The sequence below is a fragment of the Pristiophorus japonicus genome, chromosome 3 (assembly GCF_044704955.1).
Source record: "Pristiophorus japonicus isolate sPriJap1 chromosome 3, sPriJap1.hap1, whole genome shotgun sequence".
In the NCBI taxonomy this organism is placed as follows: Eukaryota; Metazoa; Chordata; class Chondrichthyes; family Pristiophoridae; genus Pristiophorus; species Pristiophorus japonicus.
The window spans coordinates 231,216,811-231,239,663 of NC_091979.1; the positions used below are offsets into that span (position 1 = coordinate 231,216,811).

At 58.7% G+C, this 22,853-nt stretch overlaps 1 protein-coding gene across 1 annotated transcript in view; it reads left to right on the forward strand.

Moving 5' to 3' along the window:
• slc2a15b (solute carrier family 2 member 15b) overlaps positions 1-22,853 on the forward strand; it is a 393,270-nt gene that overhangs the window by 354,643 nt on the left and 15,774 nt on the right. The window contains exons 6-8 of the mRNA XM_070874938.1: positions 5,166-5,298; positions 7,848-8,041; positions 10,364-10,474. Of these exons, the coding sequence (XP_070731039.1) occupies positions 5,166-5,298; positions 7,848-8,041; positions 10,364-10,474 (438 nt within the window). The remainder of the gene's footprint in view (positions 1-5,165; positions 5,299-7,847; positions 8,042-10,363; positions 10,475-22,853) is intronic.

A 22,853-nucleotide genomic window follows, 5' to 3' on the forward strand; every position in this document is an offset into this window, starting at 1 on the left:
GTGTACAAGCTCCGGGTGTACGAGCTCCGGGTGTACGGTCTCCGGGTGTATGAGCTCCGGGTCTACGAGCTCCGGGTGTTCGGTCTCCGGGTGTAGGGGCTCCGGATGTATGGGCTCCGGGTGTTGGGGTTCCGGATGTACGGGTTCCAGGTGTACGAGCTCCGGGTGTACGGGCTCCAAGTTTATGAGCTCCGGGTGTACGGGCTCCGGGTGTACGGGCTCAGGCTGTACAGGCTCCGGGTGAAGGGATTCCGGGTGTACGGGCTCCGGGTGTACGAGCTCCGGGTGTACCGGCTCCAGGTGTACGGCCTCCAAGTGTACGGGCTCCAAATGTAGGGGCTCCGGGTGTAGGGGCTCCGGGTTTACGGGCTCCGGGTGTACAAATTATGGGTGTACGGGCTCCAAGTGTACGGCCTCCAGGTGTAGGAGCTCCAAGTGTACAGGCTCCGGGTATACGAACTCCGGGTGTAGGGGCTCCAAGTGTACGGGCTCCAGATGTACGAGCTCCGGGTGTACGGGCTCCAGGTGTACGGGCTCCAAGTGTACGGACTCCAGGTGTACGGTCTCCGGGTGTAGGGTCTCCGGTTGTACGGGCTCCGGGTGTACGGGCCCCGGGTGTAGGCGCTCCGGATGTACGGTCTCCTGGTGTAGGGGCTCCGGTTGTATGGGCTCCGGGTGTACGGTCTCCGGGTGTAGGGGCTCCGGGTGTATGGTCTCCGGGTGTACGGGCTCCGGGTGTACGGGCCCCGGGTGTAGCGGCTCCGGGTGTCCGGGCTCTGGGTGTAGAGATTCCGGGTGTAGGGACTCCGGATGTATGTGCTCCGGGTGTAGGGGCTCTGGGTGTATAAGCTCTGGGTGTACGGGCTCTGGGTGTACGGGCTCCAGGTGTACGGCTCCGGGTGTACGAGCTCCGGGTGTACGGGCTCCGGGTGTACAGGCTCTGGCTGTACAGGCTCCGGATGAAGGGATTCCGGGTGTACGGGCTCCGGGTGTACGAGCTCCGGGTGTACGGGCTCCAGGTGTACGGCCTACAAGTGTACGAGCTCCAAGTGTAGGGGCTCCGGGTGTAGGGGCTCCGGGTTTACGGGCTCCGGCTGAAGGGATTCCGGGTGTATGGGCTCCAAGTGTACGAGCTCCGGGTGTACAGGCTCCGGGTGTACAAGCTCCGGGTGTACGGGCTCCAGGTGTACGGCTCCGGGTGTACGAGCTCCGGGTGTACGGGCTCCGGCTGTACAGGCTCCGGGTGAAGGGATTCCGGGTGTACGGGCTCCGGGTGTACGAGCTCCGGGTGTACGGGCTCCAGGTGTACGGCCTCCAAGTGTACGAGCTCCAAGTGTAGGGGCTCCGGGTGTAGGGGCTCCGGGTGTAGGGGCTCCGGGTGTACAAATTCCGGGTGTACGGGCTCCAAGTGTATGGCCTCCAGGTGTAGGGGCTCCAAGTGTACGGGCTCCGGGTATACGAACTCCGGGTGTAGGGGCTCCAAGTGTACGGGCTCCAGGTGTACGAGCTCCGGGTGTACGGGCTCCAGGTGTACGGGCTCCAAGTGTACAGGCTCCAGGTGTACGGTCTCCGGGTGTAGGGGCTCCGGTTGTACGGGCTCCGGGTGTAGGGGCTCCGGTTGTACGGGCTCCGTGTGTATGGTCTCCGGGTATAGGGGCTCCGGGTGTACGGGCTCCGGGTGAACGGGTTCCGGGTGTACGCGCCCCGGGTATACGAGCTCCGGGTGTACGGTCTCCGGGTGTTCGGTCTCCGGGTGTAAGGGCCCCAGGTGTACCAGCTCCGGGCGTACGGGCTCCAAGTGTACGGGCTCCGGGTGTACGGGCTACGGGTGTACGGGTTCCGGGTGTGCGGGCTCCAAGTGTACGGGCTCCGGGTGTAAGGGCTCCGCGTGTAGGAGCTCCGGGTGTAGGGGCTCCGGGTGTGCGCGCTCCGGGTATAGGGGCTCCGGGTGTCTGGGCTCTGGGTGTACAAGCTCCGGGTGTACGAGCTCCGGGTCTACGAGCTCCGGGTGTACGAGCTCCGGGTGTTCGGTCTCCGGGTGTAGGGGCTCCGGATGTATGGGCTCCGGGTGTTGGGGTTCCGGATGTACGGGTTCCAGGTGTACGAGCTCCGGGTGTACGGGCTCCAAGTTTACGAGCTCCGGGTGTACGGGCTCCGGGTGTACGGGCTCCGGCTGTACAGGCTCCGGGTGAAGGGATTCCGGGTGTACGGGCTCCGGGTGTACGAGCTCCGGGTGTACCGGCTCCAGGTGTACGGCCTCCAAGTGTACGGGCTCCAAGTGTAGGGGCTCCGGGTGTAGGGGCTCCGGGTTTACGGGCTCCGGGTGTACAAATTATGGGTGTACGGGCTCCAAGTGTACGGCCTCCATGTGTAGGGCTCCAAGTGTACGGGCTCCGGGTATACGAACTCCGGGTGTAGGGGCTCCAAGTGTACGGGCTCCAGATGTACGAGCTCCAGGTGTACGGGCTCCAGGTGTACGGGCTCCAAGTGTACGGGCTCCAGGTGTACGGTCTCCGGGTGTAGGGTCTCCGGTTGTACGGGCTCCGGGTGTACGGGCCCCGGGTGTAGGCGCTCCGGATGTACGGTCTCCTGGTGTAGGGGCTCCGGTTGTATGGGCTCCGGGTGTACGGTCTCCGGGTGTAGGGGCTCCGGGTGTATGGTCTCCGGGTGTACGGGCTCCGGGTGTACGGGCCCCGGGTGTATGGGCTCCGGGTGTCCGGGCTCTGGGAGTAGAGACTCCGGGTGTAGGGACTCCGGATGTATGTGCTCCGGGTGTAGGGGCTCTGGGTGTATAAGCTCTGGGTGTACGAGCTCTGGGTATACGGGCTCTGGGTGTACGGACTCCGGGTGTACAAGCTCCGGGTGTACGAGCTCCGGGTGTACGGTCTCCGGGTGTACGAGCTCCTGGTCTACGAGCTCCGGGTGTACGAGCTCCGGGTGTTCGGGCTCTGGCTGTACGGACTCCGGGTGTTGGGGTTCCGGATGTACGGATTCCAGGTGTACGAGCTCCGGATGTATGGGCTCCAAGTGTACGAGCTCCGGGTGTACGGGCTCCGGGTGTAAGGGCTCCGGGTGTACGGCTCCGGGTGTACGAGCTCCGGGTGTACGGGCTCCGGGTGTACGGGCTCCGGGTGTACGGCTCCGGGTGTACGAGCTCCGGGTGTACGGGCTCCGGGTGTACAGGCTCCGGGTGAAGGGATTCCGGGTGTACGGGCTCCGGGTGTACGAGCTCCGGGTGTACGGACTCCAGGTGTACGGCCTCCAAGTGTACGGGCCCCAAGTGTAGGGGCTCCGGGTGTAGGGGCTCCGGGTTTACGGGCTCCGGGTGTACAAATTCCGGGTGTACGGCCTCCAAGTGTATGGCCTCCAGATGTTGGGGCTCCAAGTGTACGGGCTCCGGGTGCACAAGCTCTGGGTGTACGGGCACCAGGTGTACAAGCTCCGGGTGTATGGGTTCCGGGTGTCGGGACTCCAGTTTCCAAGCTCCGGGTGTACGGGCTCCAAGTGTAGGGACTCCGGGTGTACGGGCTCCGGGTGTACGGGCTCCGGGTGTACGAGCTCCGGGTGTAGTGGCTCCGGGTGTACGGGCCCCGGGTGTACGGGCCCCCTGTGTAGGGGCTCCGGGTGTAGGGGCTCCGGGTGTACGAACTCCGGGTGTAGGGGCTCCGGGTGTACGAGCTCCGCGTGTAGGGGCTCCGGGTGAACGGGTTCCGGGTGTAGGGGCTCCGGGGGTGCGGTCCCCGGGTGTTCGAGGTCCGGATGTAGGGGCTCCTGGTGTACGTGCTCTGGGTGCAGGAGCTCCAAGTGTACGAGCTCCGGGTGTACGGGCTCCGGGTGTACGGGCTAGAGGTGTACGGGCTCCAAGTGTACGAGCTCCGGGTGTACGGGCTCCGGGTGTACGGGCTCCAAGTGTACGAGCTCCGGGTGTACGGGCTCCAAGTGTACGAGCTCCAATGTGTACGGGCTCCGGGTGTAGGGACTCCGGGTGTACGGGCTCTGGGTGTTGGAGCTCCGGGTGTACGAGGTCTGGGTGTAGGGGCTCCACGTGTACGAGTGCCACCGTGGGATGTGTCGAACTCGTGCTGTGATCTGACGGATTGATGGTGTTGAAGCTGTTGTCGTTTTGGGGAGATGTGTAAATCCACACCACCTTCTACACATTCTGCTCTCCCTCTTCAGTTGTTTATTTGCTTCTTTTTCTTTCATTCTTACCCTCTCTCCTTTTTTTCCCCATTTTGCTTTCTCCCTATATTCCACTTTTCCTGTTCTCATTTCTCTCTCTTTTTCTCTTTCTTTCTATTCTTCACTTTTTCTCGCTCTCTCGCGCTCTCTCCCTCTCCCCCTCCCTCGCTCTGTCTCTCTCTCTCCCTCTATATACCTCGCTCTCTCCTTCTCTCTCTCCCTCGCTCTGGTGCTCTCTCTCCCCCTCTGTTTCTCTGTCTCTCTCTCTCCCTCTCTCTCTCCCTCGCTCGCTCACTCTCTCCCTCTCTCTTGCTCTCTCTCTCCCTCTCTCTCCTTCTCACTTGCTCCCCCTCTCTCTCTCTCTCACTCCTTCCCCCCTTCTCTCTCGCACCCTCTCTCTCCCTCTCTCGCTCTGTCTCTCCCTCACTCTCTCCCTCTCTCTCCCTCCCTCCCTCGCTCTCGTTCGCTTTCTCTCCCTTGCTCTCTCTCTCTCTCTCTCTCGCTCTCCCTCTCCCTCCCTCTCTCTCTCCCTCTCTCTCATGCTGTCTCTCTCTCCCTCTTTCTCTCTCTCTCTCACTCTCTCTCTCCCTCTCCCCCTCTCGCTCCCACTCTCTCTCGCTCTCCCTTTCTCCCCATCTCGCTCCCTCCCTCTCTCTCCCTCCTTCTCTCTCTCCCTCACTCTCTCTCACCCTCACTCTCTCACTCTCTCTCCCTCTCTCTCCTTCCGCTCTACCTTTCTCCCTCTCCCCTCCCCGCCCTTGCACCCTTCTCCCCGCCCCCCCTCCCTCTCTCCCCCTCTCCGCTTCGCTCCCCTCTCCCTCCCTCCCTCACCCCTCCCTCCGCTCCTCCCCACCCCTCCCTCTCTCCCCCCTCTCCACCTCCCTCCCTCTTTCCCTCTCTCTCCCCATCCTCCCTCCCTCCCTCTCCCCCCTTCTCTCTCCCCCTCTTCATCCCTCCCCACTCCCCCCCTCCCCCATGTGCAGGAGAAAGAGTGGCCAATATTCCTGTCGCTGGTTATGGCGCCGGCCCTGGTGCAGCTGCTGTTCCTTCCCTGGTTCCCCGAGAGCCCACGCTACCTGCTCATCCAGAAGGAGGACATCGCGGCCACAGTGCGAGGTGTGAGCCCAGGGAGGGGGGCGAGGGGCGAGAACAGCACGAGGTGGAGGGGAGGGAGGTGGAGGGAGTGAGGAGGGCGGAGAGAGGTGGAAGGGACGGAGGAGCGGGGACAGGGACGGAATGGCACGAGGAGGAGTGGTGGGTCTGCACGGGGTAGAATGTCGATGCAGAGCGGCTGTGTGCATACGTTACAGAGCTTGACCCCTCTCCGCTCTCAGTGATAGACACTCGCTATCACGCTACGTAACGTTGCTGATTGCCGATTTTCTGGCTATGGGATGGTGGGGGCAGCAGTGGGGGGCGGAGAGCTTTACAGCCGGGACTGTGTCTGTGGGCTGTGTGTAGTTTCAGGTGAATATTCCCTAAGGCCCCGGGTGCTGGGGGGGAATCGCAGCGGGCAGTGGGCAATGGGCAATGGGCAGTGGGCAGTGGCCAATCAGCAGTGGGCAGTGGGCAATGAGCAGCGGGCAGTGGGCAATGGACAGCGGGCATTGGGCAGCGGGCAATGGGCAGTGGGCAGTGGGCAATGAGCAGTGGGCAGTGGGCAGTGGGCAGTGGGCAGCGGGCAGTGGGCAGTGGGCTGCGGGCAGTGGGAAATGGGCAGCGGGCAGCGGGCAACGGGCGAGGGCGGTGCCCATCTGTGCCAGGAGTGGGCCGGGTCGATGGGCCGGATTGGCTGGATGGCCAGTTTCCGTCTCTCTCCCGGCTCGGACACTTGCTGATTTCGTGGCGATTCTCTGACACCCTCCGCCTGTGAGCAATGTCAGCCGCAACTCCCCCAGTCACAGCTTGCGGGTGGAGCAGCCCTTCTGCTGAGGGTGAGAGGTGAAGCTGGGCCCTATTGGGGGGTCAGAGGTGAAGGTGGGCCCTATTGTGGGTCAGAGGTGAATGTGGGCCCTATTGGGGGTCAGAGGTGAAGGTGGGTCCTATTGGGCGTCAGAGGTGAAGGTGGGCCCTATTGGGGGTCAGAGGTGAATGTGGGCCCTATTGGGCGTCAGAGGTGAAGCTGGGCCCTACTGGGGGTCAGAGTTGACGGTGGGCCTTATTGGGGTTAGAGGTGAAGCGTCCTGGCGCAAATGTCTGCGATAAATGGTGGAGACATGTGCTCATGTTTCAGACACTGACAAAATCTAACTGTCTGCAGAGAGTTGGGGGTGGAGGGGGGGGCCACACAGGGCCCGGAGGGGGAGGGGGGTCACACAGGGCCCAGGGGGAGGGGGGAGCACACAGGGCCGGGGGAGGGGGGGCACACAGGGCCCGGAAATGGGGGGTGTCACATAGGGCCCCGGGGGGGGGGGGGGTCACATAGGGTCCTTGGGGGGGGTGCACACATGCCCGGGAGGGGGGGTCAGACAGGGCCCGGGGGGAGGGGGGTCACACAGGGCCCAGGAGGGAGGGGGGTCACACAGGACTCGGGGGAGTCACACAGGACTCGTGGGGAGGGGGTCACACAGGGCCCGGGGGGGGAGGGGGGTCACACAGGACTCTGGGGGGGGGGGGTGGGGTCACACAGGACTCGGGGGGTGGGTCACACAGGGCCCGCGGGGAGGGGGGTCACACAGGGCCCGGGGGGAGGGGGGTCACACAGGAATCGGGGGGAAGGGGGGTCACACAGGAATCGGGGGGAGGGGGGTCACACAGCGCCTGGGGGGAGGGGGTCACACAGGACTCGGGGGGGGGGGTCACACAGAGCCCGGGGGGAGGGGGTCACACAGGGCCCGGGGGGAGGGGGGTCACACAGGAATCGGGGGGGGTCACATAGGGCCCGGGGGGGGGGGGGGTCACACAGGGCCCGGGGTAGGGGGGTCACACAGGAATCGGGGGGGGGTCACATAGGGCCCGGGGGAGGGGTCACACAGGGCCCGGGGAGGGGGGTCACACAGGACTCTGGGGAGGGGGTCACACAAGGCCCGGGGGGGGGGGGTCACACAGGGCCCGGGGGTACGGGGGTCACACAGGACTCGGGGGGGTCACACAGGGCCCGGGCGGAGGGGGGTCACACAGGGTCCGGGGGGGAGGGGGTCACACAGGACTCGGGGGGGGGGGGGGTTCACACAGGACTCGGGGGGGGGGAGGGGGTCACACAGGACTCGGGGGGGGGATGGGGTCACACAGGACTCGGGGGGGGGGGGGTCACACAGGGCCCGGAGGGCGGAGCGGGTCACACAGGACTCGAGGGGCGAGAGGGTCACACAGGACTCGGGGGGGGTGGTCACACAGGGCCCGAGGGGGGGAGGGGATCACACAGGACTCGGGGGGGGGGGGAGGGGGTCACACAGGACTCGGGGGGGGGGAGGGGGTCACACAGGACTCAGGGGGGGAGGGGGTCACACAGGACCCGGGGGTGGGGGGTCACACAGGGCCCGGGGGGGGGGGAGGGGGTCACACAGGACTCGGGGGGGGGGGGGAGGGGGTCACACAGGACTCGGGGTGGGGAGGGGGTCACACAGGACTCGGTGGGGGGTCACACAGGGCCCGGGGGGATGGGGTCAGCTGGCAGTTGAAAGGTCAAACTGTTGTCAATCCCTCTCCCCACCATTCTCCCCCAGCCCTGACGTGGTATCGCAATAAGCACAACAGCAATGTGCAGGCGGAGATCGAGGAGATGCAGGAGGAGCAGCGATCCTTGGCCTCCTTGGAAACCATCTCGGTTTACCAGCTGATAGCCGATCGCTCGGTCCGCTGGCAACTCATCTCCGTCATCGTGATCAACATTGGGATGCAGCTATCTGGGATCGACGCGGTGAGTGGGGAGTGGAGGGAAGGAGGATTTATCGATGAGCGCAGAGGCTTAAAGAAAGAAAGACTTCTATTTCCAAAGCGCCTTCCACCACCTCAGGACGTCCCAAAGCGCTTTACAGCCAATGAAGTACTTTAGAAGTGTAGTCACTGTTGTAATGTGGCAAACTCAGCAGCCAATTTGCGCACAACAAGCTTCCATAACAGCAATGTGATAATGACCCAGATCATCTATTTTTGTTATGTTGGTTGAGGGATAAATATTGGCCCCAGGACAACGGGGAGAACTCCCCTGCTCTTCTTCGAAATAGTGGCCATGTGATCTGTTACATCCGCCTGGGCGGGCAGACATTTAACATCTCATCTGAAAGACAGCACCTCCAACAGTGCAGCGCTCCCTCAGTACTGCCCCTCCAACAGCGCAGCACTCCCTCAGTACTGCCTCCCGACAGTGCAGCGCTCCCTCAGTACCTCCCCTCCGACAGTGCGGCACTCCCTCAGTACTGCCCCTCCAACAATGCGGCACTCCCTCAGTACTGCCCCTCCAACAGTGCGGCACTCCCTCAGTACTGCCCTTCCGACAGTGCAGCGCTCCCTCAGTACTACCCTTCCGACAGTGCAGCGCTCCCTCAGTACTGCCCCTCCAACAATGCGGCACTCCCTCAGTACTGCCCCTCCGAAAGTGCGGCACACCCTCAGTACTGCCACTCCTACAGTGCGACACTCCCTCAGTACTGCCCCTCCGACAGTGCAGCGCTCCCTCAGTACTGCCCCTCTGACAGTGCAGCACTTCCTCAGTTCTGCCCCTCTGACAGTGCAGCACTCCCTCAGTACTGCCCCTCGGACAGTGCAGCACTCCCTCAGTACTGCCCCTCCGACAGTGCAGCGCTCCCTCAGTACTGCCCCTCCGACAGTGCAGCCCTCCCTCAGTACCTCCCCTCCGACAGTGCGGCACTCCCTCAGTACTGCCCCTCCAACAATGCGGCACTCCCTCAGTACTGCCCCTCCAACAGTGCGGCACTCCCTCAGTACTGCCCTTCCGACAGTGCAGCGCTCCCTCAGTACTACCCTTCCGACAGTGCAGCGCTCCCTCAGTACTGCCCCTCCAACAATGCGGCACTCCCTCAGTACTGCCCCTCCGAAAGTGCGGCACACCCTCAGTACTGCCACTCCTACAGTGCGACACTCCCTCAGTACTGCCCCTCCGACAGTGCAGCGCTCCCTCAGTACTGCCCCTCTGACAGTGCAGCACTTCCTCAGTTCTGCCCCTCTGACAGTGCAGCACTCCCTCAGTACTGCCCCTCGGACAGTGCAGCACTCCCTCAGTACTGCCCCTCCGACAGTGCAGCGCTCCCTCAGTACTGCCCCTCCGACAGTGCAGCGCTCCCTCAGTACTGCCTCCCGACAGTGCAGCCCTCCCTCAGTACCTCCCCTCCGACAGTGCGGCACTCCCTCAGTACTGCCCCTCCAACAATGCGGCACTCCCTCAGTACTGCCCCTCCAACAGTGCGGCACTCCCTCAGTACTGCCCTTCCGACAGTGCAGCGCTCCCTCAGTACTACCCTTCCGACAGTGCAGCGCTCCCTCAGTACTGCCCCTCCAACAATGCGGCACTCCCTCAGTACTGCCCCTCCGAAAGTGCGGCACACCCTCAGTACTGCCACTCCGACAGTGCAGCGCTCCCTCAGTACTGCCCCTCTGACAGTGCAGCATTCCCTCAGTACTGCCCCTCTGACAGTGTAGCACTCCCTCAGTACTGCCCCTCCGACAGTGCAGCACTCCCTCAGTACTGCCCCTCCGACAGTGCAGCGCTCCCTCAGTACTGCCCCTCCGACAGTGCAGCGCTCCCTCAGTACTGCCCCTCGGACAGTGCAGCACTCCCTCAGTACTGCCCCTCCGACAGTGCAGCGCTCCCTCAGTACTGCCCCTCTGACAGTGCAGCGCTCCCTCATTACTGCCCCTCCGACAGTGCAGCGCTCCCTCAGTACTGCCCCTCCGACAGTGCAGCGCTCCCTCAGTACTGCCCCTCCGACAGTGCAGCGCCCCCTCAGTACTGCCCCTCCGACAGTGCAGCGCCCCCTCAGCACTGCACTGGGAGGGTGAGCCTGGATTTGGTGCTCCAGTCCCTGAACTTGGACTTGAACTCACGACACTCAGGCCCAGAGGCAAAGGTGCTGCCCACTGAGCCAGGGCTGACACTTACTATTGATGAGCTCCGTCACAGTGCGCTGGTGGAGTGCTGCGATGTTTGCTCCGGGGAAACCTTTCTTTCCATGACCTGTATTATGAACAGTCCCAGTTACAGATACATCCGCTTCCCTTTCAGATCTGGTTCTACACAAACACGATATTTGAGAATTCTGGGATCCCGACACCGTACATCCAATACACCACAGTGGGCACTGGAGCCATCGAGGTGGTGGCCGGATTGATCGGGGTAAGTTGTTGCTATGGCACTGGGGGTCTGAGGACCAATCGTTGCATTTTTGGCTTTGCTGTTTATGGGGGCGGTAATGGCGGCGGGGTGGGAAGGTTAGCGCCTGGGAACAGTTTGCGCCTCAGTCAGTAACATTGGGCGGCTGGGCCCTGAGTATGGGGCACAGCGCTAAGGGAGGCATTGTACCCCTCTCGGGGCGCGAGGATGGGAAACTCCCGAGCCAAAGAGCCGGGCCGGGAAAACACCGAGAGACGACGGGGGTTGGGAGAAAGCTAAAAACTCCCCACAAAAACATTCCCAAAACATTGGCCACACCACCACGACACAAATCGCAAACAACATTGAAAGTACAAACACTCGCACTTACCTCAAGAGTCGTTACTCACCTCTCCGCTGTCGGGGATGGTGGGACCGCCCTGATTTCCCAGGCGGTCAGTGCAGGGCACGCTGCGGGGAGGACGGGAGTCCAAACTCGCGGCGCTGTCGCAGCCAGGGGCGTTGCACACCGGGCGCAGCTCTTCCCCGGGGTGCTGCTCTGTGCCACAACTAAACCGGACCCCGGGGATTGGTGCGGGGCACTGGAGGCTGACGCCCGCCCAGAACTCGACATTGCCGCCGCTCCGGGGCGATAAACGGAGCACAGAGGAGCCGGATAACCAGCCCGAAGATTTGGACATTGAGCCAAAGCAGGAGGCATCAGCACAGAAACCAAACACTGCGGACACGGGAAATCTGGAACCAAAGGACAGAGTGCTGGGAATCGGCAGGTCAGGCAGCATCTGTGGACAGAGAGTTAACGGGGCGGGGAGGGGGTGCGGGGTGGGGGGGCGGATATTATATTATATATGTAAACTTGTATTTACTCTGTACAGCCATCAGAGGGCTCATCCCCTGGAGTCCCATGGGATCCCATAATCCCTTGGGAGCACAGGTATTTAAGGAGGCTTCACAGGTTGGAGAGGCACTCTGGAGACCTGCAATAAAAGACGAAGGTCACACTTTACTTTGAGCTCACAGTGTTCAGTCTAACTCTTTCTCCATACACAACAACTGGCGACGAGATACAGATAGCGAATCCAAAGATGCAGAGAACTGTGCGCATCCTGGAGAAATTCTTGGAGGGAGATAATTGGGAAAGTTTTGTGGAGCGACTTGACCAATACTTCGTGGCCAACGAGCTAGATGGGGAAGAGAGCACTGCCAAATGTAGAGCGATCCTACTCACCGTCTGTGGGGCACCAACGTATGGCCTCATGAAGAATCTGCTCACTCCAGCGAAACCCACGGAGAAATCGTACGACGATTTGTGCACACTGGTCCGAGAGCATTTGAACTCGCAGATAAGCGTTCTGATGGCGAGGTACCTACAAAAGGTCTGAAGGCCAGGAAGTGGCGAGTTATGTCGCCGAGCTAAGACGCCTTGTAGGACATTGTGAATTTGAAAGACATTTGGAGCACATGCTCAGAGACATTTTCCTACTTGGCATTGACCACGAAACCATACTTCTCAAACTTTTGACTGTAGAGCCCCCAACCTTAAGTAAGGCCATAGCGATAATGTTCATCGCCACCAGTGACAATACAAAGCAAATCTCTCAGCACACAAGTGCTGCTACAAGTACAGGAAGCAAAGAGTAGGAGTAAATGGATACTTTTCAGAATGGTAGGCAGTGACTAGTGGGGTACCGCTAGGTTCTGTGCTGGGGCCCCAGCTGTTTACATTGTACATTAATGATTTAGACGAGGGGATTAAATGTAGTATCTCCAAATTTGCGGATGACACTAAGTTGGGTGGCAGTGTGAGCTGCGAGGAGGATGCTATGAGGCTGCAAAGCGACTTGGATAGGTTAGGTGAGTGGGCAAATGCATGGCAGATGAAGTATAATGTGGATAAATGTGAGGTTATCCACTTTGGTGGTAAAAACAGAGAGACAGACTATTATCTGAATGGTGACAGATTAGGAAAAGGGGAGGTGCAACGAGATCTGGGTGTCATGGTACATCAGTCATTGAAGGTTGGCATGCAGGTACAGCAGGCGGTTAAGAAAGCAAATGGCATGTTGGCCTTCATAGTGAGGGGATTTGAGTACAGGGGCAGGGAGGTGTTGCTACAGTTGTACAGGGCCTTGGTGAGGCCACACCTGGAGTATTGTGTACAGTTTTGGTCTCCTAACCTGAGGAAGGACATTCTTGCTATTGAGGGAGTGCAGCGAAGGTTCACCAGACAGATTCCCGGGATGGCGGGACTGACTTATCAAGAAAGACTGGATCAACTGGGCTTGTATTCACTGGAGTTCAGAAGAATGAGAGGGGACCTCATAGAAACGTTTAAAATTCTGACGGGTTTAGACAGGTTAGATGCAGGAAGAATGTTCCCAATGTTGGGGAAGTCCAGAACCAGGGGTCACAGTCTAAGGATAAGGGGTAAGCCATTTAGGACCGAGATGAGGAGAAACTTCTTCACCCAGAGAGTGGTGAACCTGTGGAATTCTCTACCACAGAAAGTTGTTGAGGCCAATACACTAAATATATTCAAAAAGGAGTTAGATGAAGTCCTCACTACTAGGGGAATCAAGGGGTGTGGCGAGAAAACAGGAATGGGGTACTGAAGTTGCATGTTCAGCCATGAACTCATTGAATGGCGGTGCAGGCTAGAAGGGCCGAATGGCCTACTGTGAACAAAGTGATGTTGTTTTCGAATTGTAACATACAGGGCAGGTCACACATACCTGCAGCTGCACGTCCGCAGATGTCTCAGAGTCCAGCATCAAGGGTGATGAATGCAAGGCCATTTCCACCTTGTTGGTGCTGCAGGGATGATCATCGTTTCCATTCATGCCGATTCAAAGAGTACGTTTGCAAGGGCTGTGGAACAATGAGACACCTCCAACAAATGTGCAGGCGAGCTGCAAATCCTGTTAAACTTGCAAACCACCATGTTGCAGAGGAGGACAGATCCACTGAGGATCACGACAAACCAGAGCCTCAGCGGGAGGAGGCAGAGGTACATGGGGTGCACATATTCACCACGAATTGTCCCCCGATAATGTTGAATGTTGAACTAAATGGACTCCCAGTGTCAATGGAGTTGGACATGGGGGAGAGCCAGTCCATCATGGGCAAAAAGACTTTCGAAAGATTGTAGTGCAACAAGGCCTCAAGGCCAGTCTTAACTCCAGTTCGCACGAAACTAAGAATTTACACAAAAGAACTGATTCCTATAATCGGCAGTGCTACTGTAAAGGTCCCCTACGATGGAGCGGTGCACAAGCTATCACTCTGGGTGGTACCGGGTGATGGTCCCACGCTGCTCGGCAGGAGCTGGCTGGGAAAGATACCCTGGAACTGGGACGACGTCCGAGCGCTATCACCCGCTGACGACACTTCGTGTGCCCAGGTCTCAAACAAATTTCCTTCGCTGTTCGAACCAGGCATCGGGAAATTCCAAGGAGCAAAAGTGCAGATCCACCTAATTCTGGGGACGCGACCCATCCATCACAAGGTGTGAACAGTACCGTACATGATGAGAGAAAGGGTAGAGATCGAGCTAGATCGGCTGCAAAGAGAGGGCATCATTTCACCGATCGAGTTCAATGAGTGGGCCAGTCCTATCATCCCAGTCCTCAAGGGAGATGGCACCATCAGAATCTGTGGCGATTACAAAGTAACTATCAATCATTTCTCCCTGCAGGAAACAATACCCACTACCAAAGGCCGATGACCTCTTTGCAACACTGGCGGGAGGAAAGACATTCACGAAGCTGCATCTGACTTCGGCCTACGTGACGCAGGAATTGGAGGAATAATCGAAGGCCCTCACTTGCATCAACACGCACAAAGTCATTTTGTTTATAACAAATGCCCGTTTGGAATCTAATCAGTGGCGGCGATATTCCAGAGAAACATGGAAAGTTTATTGAAGTCAGTCCCGCACACCGTGGTCTTCCAGGACGACATCGTGGTCACAGGTCGGAACACAGTCGAGCATCTGCAGAACCTGGAGGAGGTTCTTAGTCGACTCAACCGCGTGGGGCTCAGGTTAAAACACTCGAAGTGCGTTTTCCTGGCGCCTGAAGTGGAGTTCTTGGGAAGGAGGATTGTGGCAGACGGCATCAGGCCCTCCAACGCGAAGACGCACCGAGGTCACAGAACGTGACGGAGCTGCGGTCGTTTCTGCGATTCCTGAACTACTTTGGTAACTTCTTACCGGGTCTCAGCACACTGTTAGAACCACTACATGTCTTACTATGAAAAGGGGGCAAATGGGTTTCGGGAAAAAGCCAAGAAAATGCCTTTGTAAAAGGGAGAAAATTGTTATGCTCAAACAAATTGCTTGTGTTGTATGATCCATGTAAGCGTTTGGTACTAGCATGTGATGCGTCGTCATATGGCGTCGAGTGTGTATTGCAACAAGCTAATGATTTCGGGAAACTGCAACCAGTTGCTTATGCATCCAGGAGTCTGTCTAAGGCTGAGAGAGCCTACAGCATGATTGAGAAAGAAGCGTTAGCGTGTGTCTATGGGGTAAAGAAAATGCATCAATATCTGTTTGCGCTAAAATTCGAATTGGAAACTGACCATAAGCCACTTATATCCCTGTTCTCCGAGAGTAAAGGGATAAATACCAACGCATCGGCCTGCATCCAGAGATGGGCGCTCACGTTGTCCGCATACAACGACGCCATCCGCCATAGGCCAGGCACAGAAAACTGCGCCGATGCTCTCAGTAGGCTGCCATTGCCCACCACAGGGATAGAAATGGCACAGCCCGCAGATCTAGCCATGGTTATGGAAGCATTTGAGAGTGAGCAATCACCCGTCACTGCCCGGCAGATCAAAACCTGGACAAGCCGGGACCCCTTATTATCTCGAGTCAAAAGCTGTGTGCTTCACGGGAGCTGGTCTCGTGTCCCAGTGGAAATGCAGGAAGAGATAAAGTCGTTCCAGCGGCGCAAAGATGAAATGTCTATACAGGCAGACTGCCTTCTATGGGGCAATCGAGTAGTGGTCCCCAAGAAGGGCAGAGACACCTTCATCAAAGACCTCCACAGTACCCACCCAGGCATCGTAATGATGAAAGCAATAGCCAGATCCCACATGTGGTGGCCTGGTATCGATGCGGACTTAGAGTCCTGCGTTCACAGATTTAATACATGCTCGCAGTTAAGCAATTGTACACAGGGAAGCGCCGCTAAGTTTATGGTCTTGGCCCTCCAAATCATGGTCTAGGGTACATGTCGATTATGCAGGCCCATTGTTGGGTAAAATGTTCTTTGTGGTTGTAGACGCGTATTCCAAGTGGATTGAATGTGAGATGATGTCGGCTAGCACGTCCGCTGCCACCACTGAAAGCCTGCGGGCCATGTTTGCCACACATGGCTTTCCCGATGTCCTGGTGAGCGACAACGGGCCATGTTTTACCAGTGCTGAGTTCAAAGAATTCATGATCTGTAACGGGATCAAACATGTCACATCTGCCCCGTTTAAGCCAGCGTCCAATGGTCAGGCAGAGAGAGCAATGCAAACCATCAAGCAAGGCTTGAAGAGGGTAACTGAAGGCTCACTGCAGACTCACCTATCCCGAGTCCTGCTTAGCTACCGCACGAGACCCCACTCACTCACTGGGATCCCACCTGCTGAACTGCTCATGAAAAGAGCACTTAAGACAAGGCTCTCGTTAGTTCACCCTGATCTACATGAACAGGTAGAGAGCAGGCGGCTTCAACAAAGTGCATACCATGATAGAGCAAATGTGTCACGCGAGATTGAAATCAATGATCCTGTATTTGTATTGAATTATGGACAAGGTCCCAAGTGGCTTCCCGGCACTGTCGTGGCCAAAGGGGGGAGCAGGGTGTTTCGGGTCAAACTTTCAAATGGACTCATTCACCGGAAACACTTGGACCAATTCAAACTCAGATTCACGGACTACCCTGAGCAACCCACCTTGGACCCTACCTTTTTTGATCCCCCAACACACACACCAGTGGCAACCGGCACCACTGTTGACCACGAAGCTGAACCCAGCATCCACAGCAGCCCTGCAGGGCCCAACACACCAGGCAGCCCAGCAAGGCCAGCTGCACAGCAGCCCAGCGAGGGCCCAACAAATGATTCATCAACACCAGCTTTCACACCGAGACGATCAACCAGGGCAAGAAGGGCCCCAGATCGACTCACATTGTAAATAGTTACACTATTTACTTTGCGGGGGGAGTGTTGTTATTTCTGTGGACTTGTATTGACTCTGTACAGCCACCAGAGGGCTTATCCCCTGGAGTCCCAAGAGATTCCATAATCCCTTGGGAGCACAGGTATTTAAGGAGGCCTCACAGGTTGGAGACCTGCAATAAAAGACTAAGATCACACTTTACTTTGAGCTCACAGTGTTCAGTCTGACTCTTTCTCCACATAAAATATTAACACCCCAAATACGATGGTTTTAGTTAGGATGGGAAGTTTAAAAAGCGAAAAATCCCAAGCCGGAACTCGCACTCCCCGGTTTTAACGGAAGCGGGATGAGCGGCGGGCGACCAATCTGCTCGAAGGAAGCAGCATGCCATCGTTCTAACAGCGATTCTGCTTTTAACTGGTGTCGACCATGTTTCCCAGGCCTCGGGAAACCCGCCCCATGGGTGGGGGGGAGATGGACCGGTCCGTCAGGGAATCGCTGTTACAGCACGGTGTGTAGGCGAGAAGGAGCCAGAGTGTTCCCCCCAGACACGATGTCTCCCCCCTGGCCCGACAGGCCAACCTGTAACCCCACCCCCCTGCCCTACCAGCTTGTCTGTTTACCCCCCTGAACACCATCGGCTCCACTCCCCACCATCGCATCCCCTCCCGCAATCAGATTCAACCCTCCCAACACCCCACGATGTTTCTCCCTCCCCAACATCCCACAATGTCTCACCCCCAACATCCCACAATGTCTCCCCCCCCAACATCCCACAATGTCTCTCCCCCCCCCAACATCCCACAATGTCTCACCCCCCCCAACATCCCACAATGTCTCTCCCCCCCAACACCCCACGATGTCTCCCCCCCCCAACACCCCACAATGTCTCCCCCCCAACATCCCACAATGTCTTCTCCCCCCAACATCCCACAATGTCTCCCCCCCCCCCAACATCCCACAATGTCTCCCCCCCAACATCCCACAGTGTCTCTCCCCCCCAACATCCCACAATGTCTCTCCCCCCCAACACCCCACGATGTCTCCCCCCCAACACCCCACAATGTCTCCCCCCCCAACATCCCACAATGTCTCCCCCCCCAACATCCCACAATGTCTCCCCCCCCAACATCCCACAATGTCTCACCCCCAACATCCCACAATGTCTCTCCCCCCCCAACATCCCACAATGTCTCTCCCCCCCCAACACCCCACGATGTCTCCCCCCCAACACCCCACAATGTCTCCCCCCCCAACATCCCACAATGTTTCTCCCCCCCCAACACCCCACAATGTCTCTCCCCCCCCAACATCCCACAATGTCTCACCCCCAACATCCCACAATGTCTCTCCCCCCCCAACATCCCACAATGTCTCTCCCCCCCAACACCCCACGATGTCTCCCCCCCCCCAACACCCCACAATGTCTCCCCCGCAACATCCCACAATGTCTTCTCCCCCCAACATCCCACAATGTCTCTCCCCCCCCCAACATCCCACAATGTCTCCCCCCCAACATCCCACAATGTCTCTCCCCCCCAACATCCCACAATGTCTCTCCCCCCCAACACCCCACGATGTCTCCCCCCCAACACCCCACAATGTCTCCCCCCCAACATCCCACAATGTCTCCCCCCCCAACATCCCACAATGTCTCCCCCCCCAACATCCCACAATGTCTCCCCCCCAACATCCCACAATGTCTCTCCCCCCCAACATCCCACAATGTCTCTCCCATCCAACACCCCACAATGTCTCCCCCCCCAACATCCCACAATGTCTCCCCCCCCAACATCCCACAATGTCTCCCCCCCCCAACATCCCACAATGTCTCCCCCCCAACACCCCACAATGTCTCCCCCCCCAACATCCCACAATGTCTCCCCCCCCAACATCCCACAATGTCTCCCCCCCCAACATCCCACAATGTCTCCCCCCCCAACATCCCACAATGTCTCTCCCCCCCAACATCCCACAATGTCTCTCCCATCCAACACCCCACAATGTCTCCCCCCCCAACATCCCACAATGTCTCCCCCCCCAACATCCCACAATGTCTCCCCCCCCCAACATCCCACAATGTCTCCCCCCCAACACCCCACAATGTCTCCCCCCCAACATCCCACAATGTCTCCCCCCCCAACATCCCACAATGTCTCCCCCCCCAACATCCCACGATGTCTCCCCCCCCAACACCCCACAATATCTCTCCCCCCAACACCCCACAATATCTCTCCCCCCAGCACCCCACAATGTCTCTCCCCCCCAACACCCCACAATATCTCTCCCCCCCCAACACCCCACAATGTCTCTCCCCCCCAACATCCCACGATGTCTCTCCCCCAACATCCCATGATGTCTCTCCCCCCAACACCCCACAATGTCTCTCCCCCCCAACATCCCACGATGTCTCTCCCCCCAACACCCCACAATATCTCTCCCCCCCAACACCCCACAATGTCTCTCCTCCCCAACACCCCACAATATCTCTCCCCCCCCAACACCCCACAATGTCTCTCCCCCCCAACACCCCACAATATCTCTCCCCCCCCAACATCCCACGATGTCTCTCCCCCCCAACACCCCACAATGTCTCTCCCCCCCAACCTCCCACAATGTCTCTCCCCCCCAACACCCCACAATGTCTCTCCCCCCCAACACCCCACAATGTCTCTCCCCCCCCAACACCCCACAATATCTCTCCCCCCCCAACACCCCACAATGTCTCTCCCCCCCAACACCCCACAATATCTCTCCCCCCAACACCCCACAATATCTCTCCCCCCAACACCCCACAATGTCTCTCCCCCCCAACACCCCACAATATCTCTCCCCCCCCAACACCCCACAATGTCTCTCCCCCCCAACACCCCACAATTTCTCTCCCCCCCAACACCCCACAATGTCTCTCCCTCCCCAACACCCCACAATGTCTCTCCCCCCCCAACATCCCACAATGTCTCCCCCCCCAACACCCCACAATGTCTCTCCCCCCCAACACCCCACAATTTCTCTCCCCCCCAACACCCCACAATGTCTCTCCCCCCCCAACACCCCACAATGTCTCTCCCCCCCCAACATCCCACGATGTCTCCCCCCCCAACACCCCACGATGCCCTCCCCCTCCCCCATGACATTCCCCCCCACGATGTCTCCCACCCCACAACATTCCCCCCCCCTCCGCCCCGATGCCCACCACCGCCCCCAGACCGGGTTGCTCTGGGCCCAGCTGTGGCCTGGTGCTTTAAGATTAGCCCCCAACATGCCAACAGCTTGTTAATCTGGATAACTGTGGGCGGGGAAACTACAGAAAACAATGTAAAGAGGTTAAAAACTGCAGGACATTCAATGAACCCGTAATACGGGATTTCCCAACCACAAAACTGACCCCCCCTCACGCACCCCCCCCCCAACCCCCAATCCTTTCACCAGACAGGTTGTGACAAAGGGTCATCGTCCTGAAGCGTTAACTCAGTTTCTCTCTCCACAGGTGCTGCCTGACCCGCTGAGTATTTCCAGCAATTTCTCTTTTTTTGTCGAGGGAGATATTAGGACAGGGGACCAAAAACCTGGTCAAAAAAGTTGGCTTTAAGCAATCTTAACGGAGGAAAAAGAAGCAGAGAGGTTTAGGGAGGGAGTTCCAGAGTTTGTGGCCCAGGCAACAGAAGGCACGGCCACCAATGGTTGAGTGATTATAATCAGGGATGCTCAAGAGGGCAGAATTGGAGGAGCATAGACATCTCGGGGGGTTGTGGGGCTGGAGGAGATTACAGAGACAGGGAGGGGTGAGGGCTATGGAGGGATTTGAACAAGAGGATGAGAATGTTATAATTGAGGTGTGGGTGGAGGGTGTGGGGCTTGAGGCAGCGACAGAGATGGCTGGCATTATCAGCCGCCTGGTTTGAGCTGCTTACAGACATCGGTTGGTTTCCTCACACGCTGAGACACAAACAGTCCCGACAGTTTCCCTCACTCCCCCAACCAGACACCGGAGGAGCGGTGCGGGTTAGGGCACCCCGAGGACCATGTTCTGATACAGCCGGTCAGTGCGGTGAGATCGTTCAACGTTCGGGGCTTTCGCCCCACTGCCCCTGGGGGCCAGACACAGACCGGGCATTGTGTCACCCGCGAGGGGCAGCTCATACCGCCCACTCTTCACCCGTGTATCCTGCACTGCCCATGGCAACTCCCAAACCAGGCCGGCCCATAACTGCGCCTCCCGCAGCCCCTCCTCACTATCACACTCTCTCTCTCTCTCTCTCACCCTCACCCCTCTCTCTCTCCCTCTGTCCCTCTCTCTCTCTCTCCCTCTGTCCCCTCTCTCTTTCTCTGTCCCTCTCTCTCTCTCCCTCTGTCTCTCTCTCTCTCTCCCTCTGTCCCCTCTCTCTTTCTCTGTCTCTCTCTCTCTCTCCCTCTGTCCCCTCTCTCTCTCCTTCTGTCCCTCTCTCTCTCTCCCTCTGTCCCTCTCTCTCTCTCCCTCTGTCCCTCTCTCTCCCTCTGTTTCCCCCTCTCTCCCCCTCTCCTCCCTCTCTCCCCCCTTTCTCCCCACCCCCCCTCTCTCTCTCTCTCTCCCCCTCTGTCCCCCCCCTCTCTCTCTCCTCCCCCCTCTCCCCCCTCTCCTGCCCCCCACTTCCTCTTCCCCTCTCTCTCCCCCTCTACCTTCCCCCTCTCTCCACCCCCCTGTTCACCCCTCTCCCTCTCCCCTCCCCTCTATGTCCCCCCCTCTCCTCCCCTCTCTCCCCCCTCTCTCCCTCTCTTTCCCTCCCCTCTCTCCCTCTGTCCCCCTATCCCTCCCCCTCTCTCTTCCCCTCTCTCGCTCTCTCTCTCCCCCTCTCTCTCTCTCTCCCTCTCTCCCCCCTCTCTCTCCTTCTCTCTCTCCCCCCTCCCTCTGTCCTCCTCCTCACTCCCTCTGCCCTCTCTCTCCCCCCCTCTCTCCATCTGTCCCCCTCTCTCTCCCTATCTCTCCCCTCTCTCTCTCTCTCCCTCTCTACCCCCTCCCTTTGCCCCGTCCCTCTACCTCTGTCCCCCTCTCTTTCCCCCTCTCTCTCCCCCTCTCTCTTCCCTTCTTTCTCTCTCCCTCTCTCTCCCCCTCTCTCTTCCCCCCTCTCTCCCTCTGTCCCCCTCTCCCTCTCTTCCCCCCTCTCTCCCTCTGTCCCCCCTCTCCCTCTCTTCCCCCCTCTCTCCCTCTGCCCCCCCTCTCCCTCTCTTCCCCATCTCTCCCTCTGTCCCCCCTCTCCCTCTCTTCCCCCCTCTCTCCCTCTGTCCCCCCTCTCCCTCTCTTCCCCCCTCTCTCCCTCTGTCCCCCCTCTCCCTCTCTTCCCCCCTCTCTCCCTCTGTCCCCCCTCTCCCTCTCTTTCCCTCCCCTCTCTCCCTCTGTCCCCCTCTCTCTCCCATTCTCTCTCCCCCTCTCTCTCTCTCCCTCTGCCCCCCTCTCTTTCCCCCCTTCTCTCCCTCTGTCCCCCTCTCTCTCCCCCCTCTCTCCCCCTCTCTACCTCCCACCCTCTCTCTCCCCCCCCCCCCCACCTCCCGGCCCCACGTTCTATCTCTCGGATTTCCCAGTGTGATTACTGCTCCACAGTAAGCGGAGGGAGGATGATGGGCGAGGAGAGGATTCTGTACCTCCCCGATCATTACTTCCCCTAACAGCAGAATGTATTCAGCGACTGCTCTCCCCTATTTTAAGAGGAGCCTGAGCCACGCTATATAACACTGAATAAGATTTTTGACAATTAAGGAGACTAATGCTGGTGTTTTCAGTCCCGGGAGTGAAATTGCTTGGCGCATTTTTCCTTTAATAAACAGAAGATGGTGTAGATTTGGGAATGAAACCTCTCTTACCGAATGGGCTCCGACATCAGCCTTGATGTGCTGGCAGTTATAAGACCCTTCCTCACAGCGCGCAGGAACTTTAACCCCAAACACACACACTTACTCAACGAAACGCACAGTGCTGTCATCGAGATTGGCCCTGGGTGGCAAAGCCTATGTTACCCAGTGGAGCTGAAAGGATGCGTTATAAAATTACAGCCATTTGTTAAACTGTCCTTCCCTCCTTTGCCTTCCCCTCCTGTTGTTGGAACACATTCAGTATGGACTGCAGGAGGTCTGTCGGACGGTGCGAGGTATGTTTGGGGTGTTTACTGGAACGATACCAGGGATGAGGGACTTCAGAGATTGGAGAAGCTGGGGTTGTTCTCCTTGGAGCAG